The sequence below is a fragment of the Sus scrofa genome, chromosome 6, assembly GCF_054392235.1.
Source record: "Sus scrofa isolate SSC_HxYL_T2T_F1_AM1 chromosome 6, Sscrofa_HxYL_maternal_Yorkshire_Landrace_v2.0, whole genome shotgun sequence".
NCBI lineage: Eukaryota > Metazoa > Chordata > Mammalia > Artiodactyla > Suidae > Sus > Sus scrofa.
The window spans coordinates 55,842,583-55,862,894 of NC_139388.1; the positions used below are offsets into that span (position 1 = coordinate 55,842,583).

Genomic DNA, 20,312 nt, shown 5'->3' on the forward strand with positions numbered 1-20,312 from the left:
GCAGAGGGAACAGAACGGGCAGACAGAAGTGACAGTGATGAGGCTGCTGGGCCAGATGGACAGGCCCTTGGGGACATGGTGAGAAGGTTGGGCTTCCCCTGAGGGCACTGGGGAGCCATGGCAGGGCTCTGAACTGGAGAGGGTGGGATGGGGTTTGTGCTTGGGAAGACCCCTCTAGCTCTCTTTGGGTGGGAGAAGGGACAGGAAGCTGGGGGTGGGACTGGGGAGGAGAGGTCTGCCTGGAAACCAGAACTGCAGCTCAAACCCTCCCAGGAAGGGGGTGGAGGGGAAGGCCCAGGCCGAGAGGAGAGGGGGCCTCACCCTGGACACGAAGTCTTGCTCCAGCTTCTCCATCAGGAGATCTGCTGGCTTCTGCTCATAGGCCTTGTATGTCTCCAGGTACCGCCCGGCCTCCTCGGGGCTGTGGTGAGAGGCATTCAGGTCAGCCCGGGAAGGGGGAGAGGTCATGTTTTAGATTAATTTCATTTGCTGACACCCCCAAAATCAACGTTCTTGACCTCCCCCAAATGTCTCCTGGCAATAGCCCTTTCTGGGGGCGGGCACATCTTGGCACATCATTCTGGCTAAGCGCCAGAGCTTGGAAACCTGATGAGCTGGGTTCAGGTCTCACTTCCCACCTGAATCACCCTGGGCCAGTGGTTTTCATCTCTCTTGGCCTCTGTTTCCTCATCTGTAAAATGGGGTGGATGCCAGTGACAATGAAAGAGTAACCCTAACCCTAACCCGCACTCTCTAAGTGCTAAGCCTGGTGAAAGGTTAGCTCCTCTGGAGATTCATTTTCCCAACCACAGGAAGACCATCTCACGAAGCTTTCCACTCCCAGTACTGAGAAAAACGGAGCTTTGAAGGTTTTTCACGTCACTTGCCTTCAAAGGGAAAGCTCTGGGCGCTGAGTGCTGAGTCTTTTATGGCAAATAACATGACTTCATAATCGCCATTACATTTGCCATTAGGCACTGTTTTGTTTGGTTGGTTTTATTTTTTTTTTCCGGACATGTAATTAAGTGTTTCAAAGGTAGTTGAAACAACTAGATCACTAAAAGGGTCTGTGCGTGGGGGTGGATAAAGGCGCCCAAGTTTACTGGCAGCAGGGAAAACCTGGCCCTTTTTCCCTTGGGAACTTGAGTACTGAGTTGAGGGCAAGTACATGAAGATTTGTCTTGAGGCATCGTCTTTGCCCTCAAAGGCTACCCGGCAAGCAACGTTTGTTGATTTAACTTTGATGTATAGTCTTGAAAGAAACAGTCATTTTTCTAATTCTACGTTTTTCCCATGGGCTTTGTCCCTTTCCTCACTGCAGCCAGGACTATTACTGCTACTGTTATTAAGCAGTTGTTCAGGACACAAAGTAGCGAGCAGTATCTGCCTCTGCAAGCTGCTGTCACCTCGCTCTCTACCGGTCGTCGGGACGTCCTTCCGCATCACACCCCGCAGACGGAGCTCGACCCCATTTACTTAATGAGTCCAAAATAATCCACAGTTTAAAAAAAAAAAAATTCCATAGTTTGCATGTCAAGATATGGGGAATAGTCCCCATGCGGGGGCCTAGGTGCATTGCAGGCACTGTCCAAATCCTTTAATATTCAGAAGCTTCTGGAGTTCCCTTTCGGCCTAGTGATTAAGGATCTGGGTTGTCACAGCTATGGCGTGGGTTTCCGTCCTTGGCCCGGGAACTTCCACGTGCCACAGGCGCTGCCAAAAAATAAAAAGTGAAGGGAAAAAAAAAGCCTGTGAACTACCCAAGAGTCCACCAAGAGGGGGCTAGTGTGCGGGTAGAATATTATACAGGATACGGATCAGGGCGGTGGGACGGTATTCAGTGACAGCAAATGAACTGCCAAGATGTGAAAAAGACTTGGAGGAGCCTTCAAAGCCCACTGCTAAGCGAAAGAAGCCAATCTGAAAAGACTACTGTGAGATAACAGAAAACATACACATACTGGCCTCCACCCCTGTTCCTAGCACAGGGCTCCTGCACCCTTGTGAATTCCTAAGTGATAAGAGCAGCAGGGGCATCTTGAGTTCCACCGAGGTGACTGGAGGGCTCCTGGATGGGGGCTGATAGCCAAGCCATGGTGAGAAGCTTGGAATTTCCAGCCCTACCCCTAATCCTCCAGGGGGGAGAGAGGCTGGAAATGGAATTAAGTGATCATGCCTACGTGAGAAGGTGCCATAAAATCCCGTCACTAGGACCAGGTTTCAGGAGCTTCCAGGCTGGCAAACACGCCAACGCGATGAGGTACACAGGGCAGGGTCCTGGACCCTGCCCTTTGTACCTCTTCATCTGCATCCTTTATCATATCCTTGAATACACCGGTAAATATAAGTGAGTGTTTTCCCGAGGTCTGTGAGCCGGTTGGGGGAGAGAGGGGTAACAGGGGCAACACAGAGGACTTCTTTGCTTTGTCTTTTTAGAGCCAAGCGTGTGGCACACGCAAGTTCCTGGGCTAGGGTGGAATCAGCTGCAGCTGCTTCCTGGCCTGCGCCACGGCCACAGCAATGCCAGATCCAAGCCGCAACTGCTACCAGCCTACACTGCAGCTTGAGGCAACTCCAGATCCTTTAACCCACACAGCTCATGGCAACACTGGATCCTTTAACCCACTGAATGAGGCCAGGGATTGAACGTGCATCCTTATAGATACTAGTCAGATTCTTAACCCGCTGAGCCACAACAGGAACTCCGAATATTTTGTTTTAGTATACAATTAATACATAAATACATTTTTCCAAATAGTCAAACAGTATAGAGGTAATACACCCAAGGGATGTCACAGAATTGCAAACACATTTATCCTTTGGCCTAAAAACCCATTCCTGGGTTATTATATGTTATTATTATGTGTTATACTAAATGTTATATGGTATGTATATATAATATATAATATATATATAAAATCGCTTCTGATTTTTTTTGTCTTTTTAGGGCCGTGCCCTCCACATATGGAGGTTCCCAGGCTAGGGGGTCGAATCAGAGCTGTAGCCGCTGGCCTACACCACAGCCACAGCAAAGCTGGATCCAAGCTGCATCTGCGACCTACACCACAGCTCATGGCAATGCCAGATCCTAACCCACAAGGCCAGGGATCGAACCTGCATCCTCATGAATACTAGTAGATTTGTTTCTGCTGAGCCACGACGGGAACTCCCTTGCTTCTGATTTTTCAACTACATGAATTTTTAACAAAAGAAACTTGAACCATTATATATTCAGAAGACAAGAGAAGGGAGAGAATAGAATTCCCTCTCCAGCGGAACCTACCCCGCACACCCTCCCTGGAGGTCAACACTTCAGAGCCTGGAGCCTTATAACCCCTTTAATTTATTCACATCCGCATCTGTTCATAAACATGGCTCATTTCCTTCCCTTTATATATAAGTTAAAATATGCTGTCTGGTCCTGCAGCTTATTGTAGCCATGGTGCCGGGAAGGCCTGAGACCCTGTGGATCTGCACACACAGCTGGGGTGACCAAGAGGGAGACGGCCCCAGTGCAGGAATTTCTGCATCGAGGAGAAGGTCTATTTTCTGTCTTAATAGCTAATCAGGGCTCCTGTCAACCAAACATGCAGGTGCCCATTTCTTATTAACCAACCTGACGTTTTCACCAAATTAATGGGTGAAAAATGGCACCTCGTTTTTTAAAAATTTACTTTTTTCCAGATTAGGTGTATGGTTGATAATTCTCTCGTGTGTTTTTGGCAATCTAGTAGACTTTTTAAAGTTGAACTTCTTTTTTTTGTCTTTTTTTTTTTTTTTTTTTTTTAGGTCCACACCCAAGGCATATAGAAGTTTCCAGGCTAGGGGTGGAATTGGAGCTGCAGCTGCCGGCCTACACCACAGCCAAAAGAATACCAGATCCAAGCCATGTCTGCTGCCTACACCACAGCTCACAACAACCTAGATCCTTAACCCACTGAGGGAGGTCAGGGATCGAACCTGCATCCTCATGGATTCTAGTTGGGTTCATTATCCCTGAGCCAGACAGGAACTCCCGTACTATCTTTTTCTTGTCGAACTGTAGGAGGCTCGCTCCCTCTCTCTCTATATATATATAAAATAAATGTTTAAATACATTCCTATGAGTACAAACATTTAAATATATGTGAACTGTATAAAAGTTACATTTACACATACATACTTAAGTTAGGGATTTTAAGACTTTGTTGCATATACAGCAAGTATTTTTTTCTTAGTTTGTCACTTTTTTTTTTTTTTTTCCTTTTCGGCTATACCAAGGCATGCAGAAGTTCCCAGGCCAGGGATCAAACCTGTGCCACAGCAGCGACCTGAGCCACAGCAGTGACAACACCAGATCCTTAGCACCAGGCCCAGGAACTTGTGCATGCCAAAGTCGTGCCCTACCCCCTGCCCCCCAATTTTTTTTTTAAATAAATAAAAAGAAATTGAGGCCCAGAGAGGCAGGGCCTAGACCAGGCTCCCACGGCGAGTTCCTGGGAAGAGGCGGGAGTGGGCAGGGCAGTGATTCTCTGAAGAGAGCCTGACCTGAGGGGCAGTCTCCGGCTCACCTCCAGGCGAGGATCAGGGTGCAGTCGGCCAGGATGCACATCTTAGCCAGGTCCCTGAGGGCCTGCTGCGGATCTTTCTGGGTAGAGAAGAAAATCAGAATGAGGGATCTGGGAGAAACAAGGAAATAAGAGTCTCAAAAGGAGAGCCTTTCACTCAACTGACACTCCCTAACCTCTGGCGGAGTGCCCGGCCTGTGCAGGGCAGTGCAGGGACCCAGCGGTGACAGCGACAGCCCTAGCTCTGTCTTGCTGGGGCTCCCAGTCTGGTGCGGGGACAGAGAGTGCCCAGACAGTGATGACACAGAGAGGCCAGGGCTGGGGTTGGGGAGCCAGAGGAGTGTCTGTCCTGCCTGGGGGATCAAGGAAGAGCTTCCTGGAAGCAGGGACATCTGAGCGGGACCTGGAGGATGAGGAGTGAGGGCAACAAAGGAGAGCAGAACAGGGGATTCCAGACAGGGGGAAGGGCGTGTACAGAGGGAAGGCGGGAAAGAGGGCTGGAGGATCCAATTTGCCACCATGGGACGGGACGGTGGATGGAAAATGAAAGGTGATCGTGTAGAAGCGCAGAGATGAGGGGGAGAGCCAGGCAGGGATCAGGTCACGCAGGGAGGGCCTCATGGGTCAGGGGGGACATGGGGGGGCTGCAGAAGGTTTTGGACGTCAGATCTGTGTGCTACAAGACCCCTCTGGCTGTAAGGATAGAAGGGGTGAAGGCTGGAGGCCACGGGATCAGAGAAGAGGCGAGGGCGAGACCCAGGCAGGGGAGGAAAGCACCTGCATCAGGGCCAGGCTGTGAGGATAAAGAGGGTGACACAGTTTCAAGAAAGTATTTAGGAGGCCCCTGCACTGCAGATGGGAATGTAAATTGGTGCAGCCACATGGAGAGCAGTATGGAGATTCCTCAGAAACCCAAATATGGAATTCCCACACAATCCAGGGATGCCTCTCCTGGACACAGACCTGGACCAAACTTTCATTCAAAAAGACACATGCGGAGTTCCCGTCATGGTTCAGTGGTTAACAATCCAACCAGGAACTATGAGGTTGCAGGTTCGATCCCTGACCTGGCTCAGTGGGTTGGAATCTGGTGTTGCCATGAGCTGTGGTGTAGGTCGCAGAAAAGGCTCAGATCCCACGTTGCTGTAGCTCTGGAGTAGGCAGACAGCTACAGCTCCGATTCGACCCCTAGCCTGGGAACCTCCATATGCCACGGATGCGGCCCTAGAAAAGACAAAAAAACCCAAAAAAGCAAAAAGATACATGCAGCAGAAAACAACAACCAAAAGATACCTGCACCCCTCTGTTCACTGCAACACTATTCAAAATAGCTAAGGAATGGAAACAACCTAAATGTCCATTGACAGATGAATGGATTAAGAAGATGTGGTATACACTCAAAGGAATACACTCAGCCATAAAAAAGAACAAAATAATGCCATCTTCAGCAACATGGATGAAACTAGAGATTATCATACTAAGTAAAGTTAATCAGAAAGAGAAAGACAAATATTATATGATATCACCTATATGTGGAATCTAAAACGTTGCACAAAAGAACCTGTCTATGAAACAGAAACAGCCTCACAGACACAGAGAACAGAGTTGTGGTTGCCAAGGCAGAGGGGGAAGGAGTGGATGGACTGGGAGTTTGAGGTTAGTAGATACAAACTGTTTGTTTGTTTGTTTATTGCTTTTTAGGGCCACATCCACGGCATATGGAAGTTCCCAGCTATGGGTCGAACCAGAGCTACAGCTGCCAGCTTGCGCCACAGCCACAACAACGTGGGGTCCAAGCTACATCTGCGACCTACACCACAGCTCATGGCAACACCGGATCCTTAACCCACTGAGCGAAGCCAGGGCTCAAACCCGCATCCTTATAGATACTACACCAGTTCATTACCGCTGGGCCACAACAGGAACTCCCAACTGTTGTATTTAGAATGGATCAACAGTAAGGTCCCACTGTACTACACAAGGACCTCTATCCAGTCCCCTGGGATAGACCATAATGGAAAATCACATTTTAAAAAAAAGAATGTATTAATATATGTATGACTGAGTCACTTTGCTATACAAGAGAAATTAGTACAATATTATAAACTGACTATACTTCAATAAAAAATAAAAAAATGAAAGTTCCCATCATGGACAGTGGAAACGAATCTAAGAACCATGAGGTTGCAGGTTTGATCCCTGGCCTCGCTCAGTGGGTTAAGGATCCGGCGTTGCCGTGAGCTGTGGTGTAGGTCGCAGATTTGGCTGTGGCTGTGGCATAGGCCGGCGGCTGCAGCTCTGAATGGACCCCTAGCCTGGGAACCTCAATATGCCTCAGGTTCGGCCCTAAAAAGACATAAATAAATAAATAACAAAAATTTAAAATAATTTCTTTTTAAAAGAACTATTTAGGAGGCAGAGGGCTGGGACTTGTTCAAGGGAATGTGGGGAGGAGGGGAAGGGTAATTTCACCCTCCCATTTTCTGGGCAATACACACGTCCATCTCAGATGTGAGAAATTCCCCACTAAGGTTCCAACTTGCGTTTCTTTCTTTCTTTTTTTTTTTTTGGTCATTTTAGGGCCGCACCCATGGCATATGGAGGTTCCCAAGCTAGGGGTCCAATCAGAGCTACAGCTGCCCAACCTACATGACAGCAATACCAGATCCAAGCTGTGTCTGTGACCTACACCACAGTTCACAGCAACGCTGGATCCTTAACCCATTGAGCGAGGCCAGGGATCGAACCCGAGTCCTTATGGATATTAGCTGGGTTCACTACCTCTGAGCCACAACGGGAACTGCTCCCACTTGCATTTCTTATTGGAAGGGAGTCAATAGTCTACCTGGCTACCTTGAGGCCCAACACTCCCCATTTCACAGATGTGGACAGTGAGGCCGCCGGGGGAGTGACCCCTGCTTACCACGTCTACCTGGACGAGCAGGACCCGCAGGGCGAAGCTCTTCCCCAGGCTCTGCAGCCGCTGGTGGATGTAGTCTGGGTGGAGGTTGTGGTAGCGGAGGCTGCGGGCAGGGAGACGGCGGGGTTGGGAGGTCCCGGTCATCCCCAGACCCCTTCGTCCTGCTCAGTGGAATGCAGAGGGCCTGGCGAGCTCAGGAGGACAGCCTTGCTGGGATCGGAGGCTCAGAGGGGTTAAGTGACTTGCCCAAGGTCACCCTTCAGGCAAGGCGCACAGGGGACTGGCAGTGAGGGCGGCCTGGCTCTGGCTCCCAGGAAGGGTGGACCCCGGACGCTTCACTGAGGAAGGGAAGACCTTTGGGATTCAGGGGGAGAACAGGAGACCTAACGGGTGTGTACCAGGCGCTGCACAGCAGGTCTCAGGAAGCAGGGCCCAGCCTCGAGACTGTCGCTTTGGCCCCAGAGGGCGCTGGCGGGGAGGGGGTGGGGCAGCTGCACCCGCCACCCAGGAACCAAGGGACACCTCTGCCCTGCAGCCGCAGCCGCCAGCCCTCATACTCTGCAGAGTGGATAGGAACTTGCGAGTTTCACTTCCCCTGTCTGGCTCTGAGAGGGGCCCCAGGGCGGGGAGGAAACTTGTTTAACTGGGGTGAAGGTTAGAGAAATCCTGGCTCCAGTCCTGAGTGTCTGGGACATAAGGCACCCTCCTCCCTCAGCCCAGGATCCAGGCCCCCAGCCCCTCCTCCCTCAGACCCAGAGTCCAGGGTCCCAGCTCTAGTCCTAGGCACCTCCAGGCCAAGACCTCTGCCTCCTACGCCCTAGGGTCACACCTAGGCCCAGGGCTGACAGGGCCATGCCCCGGGGTCTCCCATCCCATGGCCCAGAACACCGGAGCACACCTCTTGAGGGTGGGGCGGCCCCCAGAGCCCACCTGAGGAAGAGGGCACAGGTGCTCTGGCCCAGCACGTAGTCGGGAAGCACATCGCCAAACTGCCAGGGCACGTTGCGCACAAACCTCAGCACGGGGTTGCCCCTCTGGAGGGAGGAAGGACCGAAGCCATTAGCAGAGTGGCCCTGGAACCACGGCCACCCCAGGGCTCCCTCCCCCCACGTCTGCTCAACACCTCCCGCCCTCCTCCTGCTCTGCACCTGCGGCTCCTCCAGCTTTGCTCCCCTCCTCTCCCCAGACGCCTCCTCCTCCTCCTCAGCCTGGAAGGTTCTCGGGGCCCTGACCCAGGCCCCTCCTCCTCGGCCCTAGGTCTTCACTAAAGGGTCCCTGGGCTCCCTCAGCCCTGGCCTGTGTCCTGTGCTCCTCTGGACACCTGTCCCCAGGTGTCTACCTCACTGTGTTCAGCACCGACCCCCACATCTGCTCCCACTCCCGGCTCCAATTCAGGGAGGCCCCGGCATCCAGATACCTAGGCCTTGTTCTAGAGGCTTTCCTCTCCCCCTCCTCGCCCAGGTGGGACGTCTAACTTCTAGTTCCCCCGTGAATGCCTCCCCCTCCACTACCACAGCCCCCACCCCACCTCCAGGTCACCTGCCCCAGTGGTGTACCCCCTCCTGGCCCCGCTTCAAAGTGGAGCCAGAGGGCTCTTTCTAAAACCCAAGCCTGGCCCTCCCCGGCTCTAAGCTCTGCCATGGCTCCCCAGCACCCTCCGGAGGAAGCTCCTCACAGCAGCCTGTGACCTCCATGAGGTCAGACCCCTTCCCCTCCGACAGCCTGACATCTCCTCGGCGGCCTCCCCCTCAACCCCCGTCGTGCTCCGCCCTGATGTACCCTGTAGCCCAAGACCAATATTCTTTGTCCAAGTTGAGCTCGGATCCATCCAGGTATCTGAGTGCCTACTGTGTGTCTAAAGGCTGGGGATACAGCTGTGACCAGAGGACCAAGATCCCTGCCTTCATGGGGACACAGACAGTACACAAAACTATCTCAGGGACGAACGTGTAATTACCAAGTGACGTGCAATTCAGCTCTAATAAGGGTGTGGGGGTCAGAGCAGCTGGGCGGGAAGGGTCCGCAGGGTCCCCAGTCCCACAGGCTCCGGGCCATCTGGGCTTGAGGCACCAGGGACCGTGGAAAGGCTTTGGGCAAGGGAGTGCGGGATCCAATTTTAATTTTTTTTTTTTACAGCCACACCTGCAACACATGGAAGTTCCCAGGCTACAGGTCAAATCGGAGCTGCAGCCACCAGCCAACACCACAGCCACAGCAACGCCAGATCCGAGCCACATGTGCGACCTACACCACAGCTCATGGCAACACCAGATCTTTAACCCACTGATCAAGGCCAGGGATTGAACCCGCAACCTCATGGATACTAGTCAGATTTGTTTCTGCTGAGCCATAACAGGAACTTCCATTTTAATTTTTAAAGGATTATTATTATTATTTTTGTATTGTCTTTTTAGGGCCACACCTGTGGCATATGGAGGTTCCCAAGCTAGGGGTCTAATCGGAGCTGCGGCCACCAGCCTACGCCAGAGCCACAGCAACGCGGGATCTGAGCTGCGTCTGAGACCTACACCACAGCTCATGGCAACGCCAGATGCTTAACCCACTGAGCAAGGCCAGGGATCGAACCCGCAACCTCATGGTTCCTAGTCAGATTCGTTAACCACTGCACCACGACGGGAACTCCTTAAAGGACTATTTTGTCACTTCACACCCACTAGAATGACCCAAATCCAAAAGACAGACAATGACAAATGGTGAGGAAAAGATGAAAGTGGGACCTTCATCCCCTGATGGTGGGAATGTAAAATGATGCAGCCTTGGAGTTCCCATTGTGGTTCAGCGGGTTAAGAACACAACTAGTAGCCATGAAGACTCAGGTTGGATCCTGGGCCTTGCTCAGAGCTGTCACTGTTGTGGCTTGGGTTACTGCTGTGGCCCAAGCTCAGTCCCTGGCCCAGGAACTGCCATATGCTGCAGGCATGGCCGAAGGAAGGAAGGAAGAAAGAAAGAAAGTCATTCCTATAATGGTTTTTCCCACACAAACCCCAAAGCCCCACTTCTCCATCCCCCTCCTCACCTGCCGGGGGCTCACAATGATGCTGTTGGATTTTGCTCCTGGTTTGGGAGCCTGGTTGGGGGTCTCTCCTGCCAGGGGTTCTGGCCCCGTGGGGTGTGTGGCTCCAGCCCCTCCTGGAGGTCCTGAGATGGCGTACTCAGCATAGGTCTGCGGGGCCGGCTGGGGTGGGGTCTCCACGGTGGGCAGGCTCCGTGTGCATTTGAATAAGGGCTTGGCCTGTGGGAAGAAATGCGAGAGGACACACAAAAATCTCCCCACCTCTTCGGCATCTACCCGGGTCCCAGCCACCATCTTCTCTCCTTTGGACCACTGCAGTCCCTCCGAATCAGCTCCCAGCCTCTGCCCTTTCCCCCCACAGCCTGCTCCCCACAGAGTCATATCACGTCCCTCCTCTGCTCAGAGCCCTTAAGTGGCTCCTGCCTCAGAGCAAAACCAAAGCTGTCACCACAGCCCTCGAGACTCTTAAAGATCTGTCCCTGCCCCCTTGCCTCAGGGATCTCATGCCTGGCTACCTCTTCTCCCTGGCTTTCTCTACTCCAGCCCCACTGCCTCCTTGCAGCCCTACAACTTATCAGGTTCTCTCTGACCTCAGGGCCTTTGCACTGGCTGTTCCCTCTCCCCTTGACGTCACATAGCTCATTCTCTTATCTCTTGCACATCCCTGCACAGGCATCATCTCCTCCAAGAAGCCCTCCCTTGACTGTTTCAAGGTAGCTCTTCTCCCCATCACACCCTATATCCTTAGCCTACCTTCTTTTTCTTTATTGCACATAGGTAGCAGCCAGTACTTAGCTGTGGGAATGAGATCCTTTATTTACCAAAAGAGGTCAAAGTTCCAGACTTTACTTTTTTTATTTTATTTTTTGTCTTTTGTCTTTTTAGGGCCACACCCGCTGCATATGGAGGTTCCCAGGCTAGAGGTCGAACCGAAGCTGTTGCTGCTGGCCTACACCACAGACACAGCAACACCAGATCTGAGCCGCATTTGTGACCTACACCACAGCTCACAGCAACGTGGGATCCTTAACCCACTGAGTGAGGCCAGGGATCAAACCTGCAACCTCATGGTTCCTAATCGGATTCATTTCCACTGCGCCACAACAGGAACTCCTCAAAGGTGCAGACTTTAAAAAAAAAAAACTTTCAATTATTCTTTTTTTTTTTTTTAATGGCCGCAGCCACTTTATATGGAAGTTTCCAGGCCAGGGACTGAATCTGAGCCAAAGCTGCAGTAATGCGAAATTCCTTTCACCCACTGCATCCAGTCTGGGATCCAACCCGCACCTCCAAAACGACCCTAGCTGCTGCCGTCCTGTTCTTAACCCCCTGCGCCACAGCGGGAACTCCGAACCTTCCAATTCTTTTTTTTTTTTTTTTTTTTTGTCTTTTTGCCATTTCTAGGGCCACTCCGGTGGCATATGGAGGTTCCCAGGCTAGGGGGCGAATCGGAGCTATAGCTGCCAGCCTACACCACAGCCACAGCAACGCGGGATCCGAGCCACGTCTGCAACCTCTACACCACAGCTCATGGCAGCGTCAGATCCTTAACACACAGAGCAAGGCTAGGGATCAAACCCACAACCTCATGGTTCCTAGTCGGATTCGCTAACCACTGAGCCACGACAGGAACTCCTCCAATTCTTAAATATCAGCAATGAATTCATGCCTTGCAGAACCAGGGTGCTGGCTGCATAAACCATATCGCAGGACTATTGCCCAGCTGCCAGTTTGTGGCCTCTGCCTTAGCGCTCCTGACCATGACATTTTACAGGTAGAGAAAATGAGACTTGCAGAGGGCAAAGGACTGTTTTCTCAAGGTGACCCAGGCCCCAACACTTTCTAACCCACACTGTGGTCCCAAAGGCCCCATCCTGTCCCCCTTTCTCCGCAGACCGCCCCCCTCCAAGCCTCCTAGCAGTCCCTTCATCTCCTAGTCCTACCCCAGGAGGAGGGACTTCATCCTCGTCCAGTGGTATGACGAATTTCTTCCTTGTGGGTGAGGCAGCCGGCTTCTGGCCTCCCTCTTCGTCCATCGCAAGGTCCTTCTGGGGTCTGAAAATGAAGGCGTAGCATCGGCAGCAAGTACGAGATCGGCATTCCCATCACCCCGGGAGGAACACCCAGTCACAGCCATCCCCACTCCGAAATCCCAGGAGTCCATACGGTCCAGCTCCAGACACCTTGCGCGCAGTATCTCGAAGGCCCCGCCCCATCGATCCACCCACCACCTCCGGCTCGCCCCGCCCCTTACGGAGCCTCTCTTTCCGTTTGCCTCGCGCCTCAGAGCCCCTACTTTTTTATTCGCCCCGCCCTCACGGTTCTCCGCCTTCCGTTTGCCAGGTGCGACCACACTGTCCCCGACCCTCCGACCGCCCTGCCCCCTCAAGGCTCGCACCTGGATGCCCTCCCCTCGCCCCATCTCCTCCATCACTCAGCCACTGAAACGGCTGATTGGCTTCTGCGGCTGCCACTCGCCACAGGCTATCTCCACCCGCCGCACCTCTAGCCCCAGTCCTGTGGTCGCAGCACCCCGAGGACTCACCTCCTAGGCCCTGAGCATTGGGAAGACCGGAGGGAGATCGAGGCGTCCCACCGCCGGCGCGGCCAGCGCGGCCCCGGGCTCGCTGCACTTCCGGCCTCTCTAGCCCTCCAGCCAACTCCCAACGTTCCCCTAAGGGTGAGAGCATCGAGAGGGGCGTTCCCCGCGCAGCTCTCTATGGTTTTGGAGGACTGCTGAGTTTGGGGTTGGAGAGAGCCCACTGCCTCTGGGTCTGAGCATCTCTCGATGCCAAGCAGTTTGCTTTCAGTGCCCTTATTGAACGCTTCTTGTGTGCCCGGACTCTGGACAGGGCTTAGCGAAGAAGAGATGGCGGGCTATCAACCACACTAGGTTCCTCTCTCAGGACAGACTTGGGTTTGAATCCCAGCTTTGTCATTGACTTGACCTGTTTCCCCCTTCATTCATTCCCTTATTCCACACATATTCCTGGAGGGCCTTCCTGTTCCCAGCCATGTGTGAGGCAGTGCTAGCGACACATCGGTGACCCATCATAACGTTAGCTCCGCTCTGCCCTCCTGGAGCTTACAACGCATTTTTAGGGGCAGACCTGTTCCCAAACCGCGACAAACCAGGGTGGGCAGGGCTGAGATAGGAGACCCCAGAGGGCCAGGGAGGAGGTGGCGAGGGGGTCACGTAACCCAGCCAGAACGCCAGGAAGAGCTTCCTAGAGGAAAGGACATCTGGGCAGAGACCTGGTTGATGAGTTAGTATTAGTCATTTCCTGAAAGGATAGTATCACGCTGTTCTAACTAGCAACTCTCTCATTACTAAGAAGAGAGAACACTTTTTTGTGAGTTTATTGGTCTTAAACACTTTGTTTTCTGTGAGTTGCTTGCTCATATCCTTTGCCCATTTTTTTCATGGGGTTTTATGCCTTTTTTATTACTGTTCATTTGTAGGAGTACTTTACAGATTCCAATTCTAATTGTTAGTTACATATGTTCCAAATGCATCCTTATGGTTTGCATTTTATAATTTATCTTTGTCACACAGAAGTTCTTAGTGTTGAGAGTTCCCATCGGGACTCGGTGGTTAACAAATCTGACTCGCATTCATGAGGACACAGGTTCGATCCCTGGCCTCGCTCAGTGGGTTAAGGATCTAGCGTTGCTGTGAGCTGTGGTGTAGGTCGCAGACAAGGCTCAGATCCAGCGTTGCTGTGGCTGTGGCGGAAGCCAGCAGCTGTAGCTCTGATTCGACTCCCAGCCTGGGAAGCTTCATATGCTGCAGGGTGCGGCCCTAAAAAGCAAAAAAAGAAGTTCTTAGTGTTTATTTGCACCTATTTATCAATCTCTTCCATCCTGACTCACTTTTGGTGTGTTTAAGAGACTCTGCATACCTCAAGTTCATAAATAAAGTCAATTATTACTTTTAATACTTTACTAGTTTTGATTTTGTTTCTATCTTTAATCCATATGAGCCTTTTAGTTTATTCTATTCTATTTTATTTTATTTTTGGTCTTGCCTATGGCAAGCAGAAGCTTGGGCCAGGGATCAAACCCACACAGGAAAGACAACACCACATCCTTTAACCGCTAGGCCACCAAGGAACTTCCCCAATACTATTTATTTTAAGAGTCAGTTCTGCTCCCAATTTTGAGATTCCACCTTTATCATGAGCCAAATTCCCACATACACACAGATCTATCTCTGCTGTTTCTATCATGTTCCATTGATCTCTGCATCTGTGCCTTGCCTCCATGCCAAACTGTTTAATTACTTTATTTAGATGTATTTTGATATCAACAAGGCAAGACCCCCCCACCTCTGTTCAGTTTCAAATCTGTCTTTACCATTCTTGTCCATTTTCTCTTCCAGATGGATTTTAGCAGCTGCTTTTCTAGTTCTCTGAAAAATCCTATTGGGCCCAAGATTGGAATTGCACTGAACTGATGGATTAATTACAAGGAAATTGAGGAGTTCCCATCCTGGCTCGGTGGTTAACGAATCCGACTAGGAACCCTGGCCTTGCTCAGTGGGTTAAGGATCCCGCGTTGACATGAGGTGTAGCGTGGGTCACAGACGCAGCTCAAATCCCGAGTTGCTGTGGCTGTGGCGTAGGCCGGCGGCTACAGCTCTGATTAGACCCCTAGCCTGGGAACCTCCATATGCCACAGGAGCGGCCCCAGAAAAGGCAAAAAGACAAATAAATAAATAAATAAATAAAAATTTTTAAAATTTGAGTTCCCGTCGTGGCTCAGTGGTTAATGAATCTGACTAGGAACCATGAGGTTGCAGGTTTGATCCCTGGCCTTGCTCAGTGGGTTAAGGATCTGGCGTTGCCGTGAGCTGTGGTGTAGGTTGCAGACACGGCTCGGATCCTGCGTTGCTGCGGCTGTGGCATAGGCTGGCAGCTATAGCTCTGATTAGACCCCTAGCCTGGGAACCTCCATATGTCGAGTGAGTGGCCCTAGAAAAGACAAAAAGACCAAAAAAAATTTTTTTAATTAAAAAAAAAACAGGAAATCGACACATTTTCATATCCATGAGCACATTGTTTCCATCACTCCTCTGATTTTGGCTTTTTGGGGGGGTTGCCTTTTTTGGTTTTTTTGGTTTTTTGCTTTTTAGGGCTGCACCCGCAGCATATGGAGGTTACCAGGCTAGGGGTCGAGTCAGAGCTACAGCTGCTGTCCTATGCCACAGCTCACAGCAACGCCAGATCCTTAACCCACTGAGCAAGGCCAGGGATTGAACCCGCGTCCTCATGGATGCTAGTTAGGTTCATTAACATCTGAGCTATGACAGGAACTCCTGATTTTGGCTTTTGTTAGGGGACTATTGCAAATTATTTTTTTGTAATTAATTCTTATTTATATAATTGGTTCATGGCATTAGTTTCCTAGGACTCCTGTAATGAAGTACCAAAACTTGCATGGTTTAAGCGCAGAAATTTATCATCTCACAGTTCTGGAGGCTAGAAGTCCAAATTCAAGGTGCTGGCAGGGCAATTCGTCCTCTGAAGCACTAGGGAAGGATCTGTTCCAGGCATCTCTCCCAGCTTCTGGTAGCCTCAGGCATTCCTTGGCTAGTAGATGGCCATTCTCTCCCTGTGTGCACCCCCGCCTTTTTTTTTTTCCTTTTTAGGACCACACCTGCAGCATATGGAGGTTCCCAGGCTAGGGGTCAAAACAGAGCTATAGCTGCTGGCCTGCGCCACAACCACAGCAACACCAGATCCAAGCCGAGTCTGAGACCCACACCACACCTCATGGCAACACCAGATCCTTAACCCACTGAGCAAGGCCAGGGATCGAACCCGCATCCTCATGGATCCTAGTCCAGTTTGTTAACTGCTGAGCTACGAAGGGAACCCCTCCCTGGGTGTCTTCACATTGTGTCCCCCTGTGAGCGTCTGTCTCTGTGTCCAAGCTTCCCCATTCTATAAGGACGCCAGTCACACTGGATTGGGGCTGACCCTAGTGACATCATTTTAACTTATCTCTGTGAAGACCATATTGCCAAATAAGTCACATTCTGAAGTAACAGGGGTTAGGACTTCAACATATCTCTTTTGGGGAGCAGGGGGGAGCAGGATTCAACCCTTAATAATTTTCTGTTATTTTTCATAAATGCCTTCCTTCTGAATCTTGCTAGAGTACATTCTCTTCTAACTCTTTCAGAGAACATTCTGGATAGGAACTTTCTGACTCTTGCTTATCTGAAAGTGTCTTTGACAATTAGAATCTCAAATTCTGGGTTCCTAGTTATTTTACTTGCACACTTAGAAGATACTGGCCCTCCATCTCCCTGATGTCTCGGTCACGGATGAGAAATCCACCATCTCCCTGATTCTCCTTCCTTCATAAGCAGTCTCACCACTGGGTGTGATCTGTCTCCCAGGATCACTTACCAGCAGTGTGACCTTGCGCTCCATGGATGCTAATCAGATTCATTTCCACTGAGCCACAATGGGAACTCCAGTGCGACCTTATGCTGATACAGCTTCTCTGTGTCAGTTGCTCATCTCTATTTTTTTTTTTTTCCTTTTTAGGGCCACATCCAGGGCAATGGAAGTTCCTGGAGCTAGCTGCAGCTGCCAGCCTACAGCCTAGGCCACAGCCACAACTGTGACCTCCACCACAGCTCACTGCAACGCCGGATCCTTAACCCACTGAGCGAGGCCAGGGATCGAACCTGCATCCTCATGGATACTAGTCCGGTTCTTAACCCACTGAGCCACAACAGGAAGTCCAGTTTGTTCATCTCTAAAATGGGGATGATGTGTAATTATTAGAAGGATGAAATGAGTTATATATAAAGTGCCTAAATCCATACCTGGCACACAGTGGGTGCAGTGTTCAGGTGTATCAACCCCTCACCCCCCAAAAAATGGCCCTTGATCAAGTCCTGGGAAAACAGGGGCTGAGGCTGTTGTGGCCATCACTGGATCACAGTGCCCAGAAACCAGAAGGGGCTACTGAACTGAGAACCATGTGTTGCATGAATGAACAAAGAACAGAAGAAGGAGTCCTTTAGCAAGTGACTTCACTACTGTCAGCCTCAGTTTTCTCATCTGTAACCACTGAGGTTGTGAGAATTCAATAAAACCACGGAGGAGTTTCCACTGTGGCTCAGCAGGTTAAGAACCCGACTAGTATCCATGAGGATGCAGGTTCGATCCCTGGCTCCACTCAGTGGGTTAAGGATCCAGCATTGCTGTGAGCTGTGGTGTAGGTCATAGATGCAGCTTGGATCTGGCATTGCTGTGGCTGTGGTGTAGGCTCAGCTGCAGCTCTGATTCACCCCCCCACCCCCGGCCTGGGAACCTCTGAATGGTGTAGGTTCAGCCCTAAAAAAAAGACCAAAATAATAATATAATAATAAGACCATGGAGGCCTGTCTTGAGATGGATGGTTCACTCATTCCTTGAGCCCCTGTACAGGGCAGGCTCTGGGGATTCATCTGCCAGCAAATCAGGCACGGTCCCTGCCCTGTGCAGCTGAGTGTCTCATGGAAGAGACAGACCATAGGAAAGAAACACACAAATAAGGGTTCCAGACAGCCATACATGCTCTGAAGATGATAAAGCACAGTGCTGTGAACAATATGATGGGACAGGGGAGTTCCCGTCGTGGCGCAGTGGTTAACGAATCCGACTAGGAACCATGAGGTTGCGGGTTCGATCCCTGCCCTTGCTCAGTGGGTCAAGGTTCCAGCGTTGCCGTGAGCTGTGGTGTAGGTCGCAGATGCGGCTCGGATCCTGCGTTGCTGTGGCTCTGGCGTAGGCTGGCAGCTACAGCTCCGATTCCACCCCTAGCCTAGGAACCTCCATATGCCGCAGGAGCGGCCCAAGAAATGGCAAAAAGACAAAAATATATATATATATATGATGGGACAGGGGGCTACACAGTTACAGGAAGAGGGGCTCTCTAAATAACAAAAATATTGCCATCAGAGAGTTCCCATTGCGACGCAGTGAAAACAAATCCAACTAGGAACCATGAGGTTGCGGGTTCGATCCCTAGCCTCATTCAGTGGGTTAAGGAATCGGCATTGCCATGAGCTGTGGTGCAGGCTGCAGACTTGGCTCGGATCTGGCGTTGCTGTGGCTGTGGTGTAGGCCGGCGGCTGTAGCTCCAAATCAACCCCTAGCCTGGGAACCTCCATATACTGCAGGTGTGGCCCTAATAAAGCAAAGAAAAAAAATGCGTATATTGCCATCAGCTAGATAACTTAATCTTAAGGTAGATTAGGTCCTCGCGATAATCCTCCCCAATAACCCTCACGATAGCATTATTGTGAGGACTTAGCTCAAAGCACTTAATCTACTTTAAGATTATATACCAACGGCTCATTTGATGTATGAAGGAACTAAGCCACAGTGACAGCGAAGGACTGTGAAAATGTGTCTCTGAATCCAAGGGCAGAGAGCATTTCCAGAAGGAAGCCGCTTGGGCGGGCCTCAGTTTCTCCCGTTGGAGAACGGGAATTACAAAACAAACCAGATGATCCTCTCCATAGATGCAGAAAACGCTTTTGACAACATCCAGCTCCCATTTCTGATAAAAACCCTTCAGAAAGTGGGCATAGAGGGAACCTACCTCAACATCATAAAGGCCACATATGACAAACCCAAACATCATTCTCAATAGTGAAAAGCTGAGCAACAGCAACAACAACAACAAAGACACAAAGACCAAAAAAAAAAAAAAAAAAAAAAAAAAAAAGCTGAAAGAATTCCTCTCGAGATCTGGAACAAGACAAGGATGTCCGCTCTTGCCACTATTATAGTTTGGGAAGTCCTGGCCACAGCCATCAGAGAAGTAAAAGAAATAAAAGGAATCCAAATTGGAAAGGAAGAAGTGAAAGTATCACTATTTGCAGGGGACATGGTACTATAGCTAGAGAATCCTAAAGACTCTACCAGAAAACTGTTAGAGCTCATCCACGAATTTGGCAAAGTCGCAGGATACAAAATCAATACACAGAAATCAATGGCATTTCTATATACTAACAATGAAAGATCAGAAAGAGAAATTAGGGAAGCAATCCCATTTACCATTGCATCAAAAAGAAAAAAAAAAAAATACCTAAGAATAAACCTACCTAAAGAGACAAAAGACCTGTACTCTGAAAACTATAAGATGCTGATGAAAGAAATCAAAGATGACACAAACAGATGGAAAGACACACCACGCTCTTGGATTGGAGAAGTCAATATTATCAAAATGACTATACTACCCAAGGCAATCTACAGATTCAATGCAATACCTATCAAATCACCAAGGACATTTTTCGCAAAACTCGAACAAAATATTTTAAAGTTTGTTTGGAAGCACAAAGACATCCTGAAAAGGAAAAATGGAGTTGGAGGAATCAGGCTCCCTGGCTTCAGACTATACTACAAAATTACAGTCATCAAAACCGTATGGTACTGGCACAAAGAAATATAGAGCAGTGGAACAGGATAGAAAGCCCAGAATTAAACCCACACACCTACAGTCAACTAATCTATGACAAAGGGGGCAAGAAAATACAATGGAGGAAAGACAGCCTGTTCAATAAGAGGTGCTGGGAAAACTGGGCAGCCACATGGAAAAGAATGAAATTAGAACACTGGAGTTCCCGTCGTGGCGCAGTGGTTAATGAATCTGACTAGGAACCATGAGGTCGTGGGTTCGATCCCTGCCCTTGCTCAGTGGGTTAACAACCCAGCGTTGCCATGAGCTGTGGTGTAGGTTGCAGACGCGGCTCGGATCCTGCGTTGCTACGGCTCTGGCATAGGCCAGGGGCTGCAGCTCCGAT

The 20,312-nt window shown here is 50.3% G+C and overlaps 1 protein-coding gene across 16 annotated transcripts in view; it reads right to left on the reverse strand.

Moving 5' to 3' along the window:
• Window positions 1-20,312, reverse strand: part of ERCC1 (ERCC excision repair 1, endonuclease non-catalytic subunit) — a 55,453-nt gene that overhangs the window by 2,314 nt on the left and 32,827 nt on the right. For 3 of the 16 annotated variants that reach the window (XR_014804795.1, XR_014804794.1, XM_021093262.2), the window contains exons 1-7: window positions 13,047-13,137; window positions 12,445-12,556; window positions 10,505-10,720; window positions 8,398-8,501; window positions 7,471-7,570; window positions 4,551-4,627; window positions 322-421 (exon numbers count right to left, since the gene is read on the reverse strand). Coding sequence is in view for 8 of the 16 variants with exons in the window: in XM_021093262.2 (XP_020948921.1) it covers window positions 322-421; window positions 4,551-4,627; window positions 7,471-7,570; window positions 8,398-8,501; window positions 10,505-10,720; window positions 12,445-12,537 (690 nt within the window). In the remaining 8 variants the exon portion in view is untranslated. 16 annotated transcript variants of the gene reach the window in all.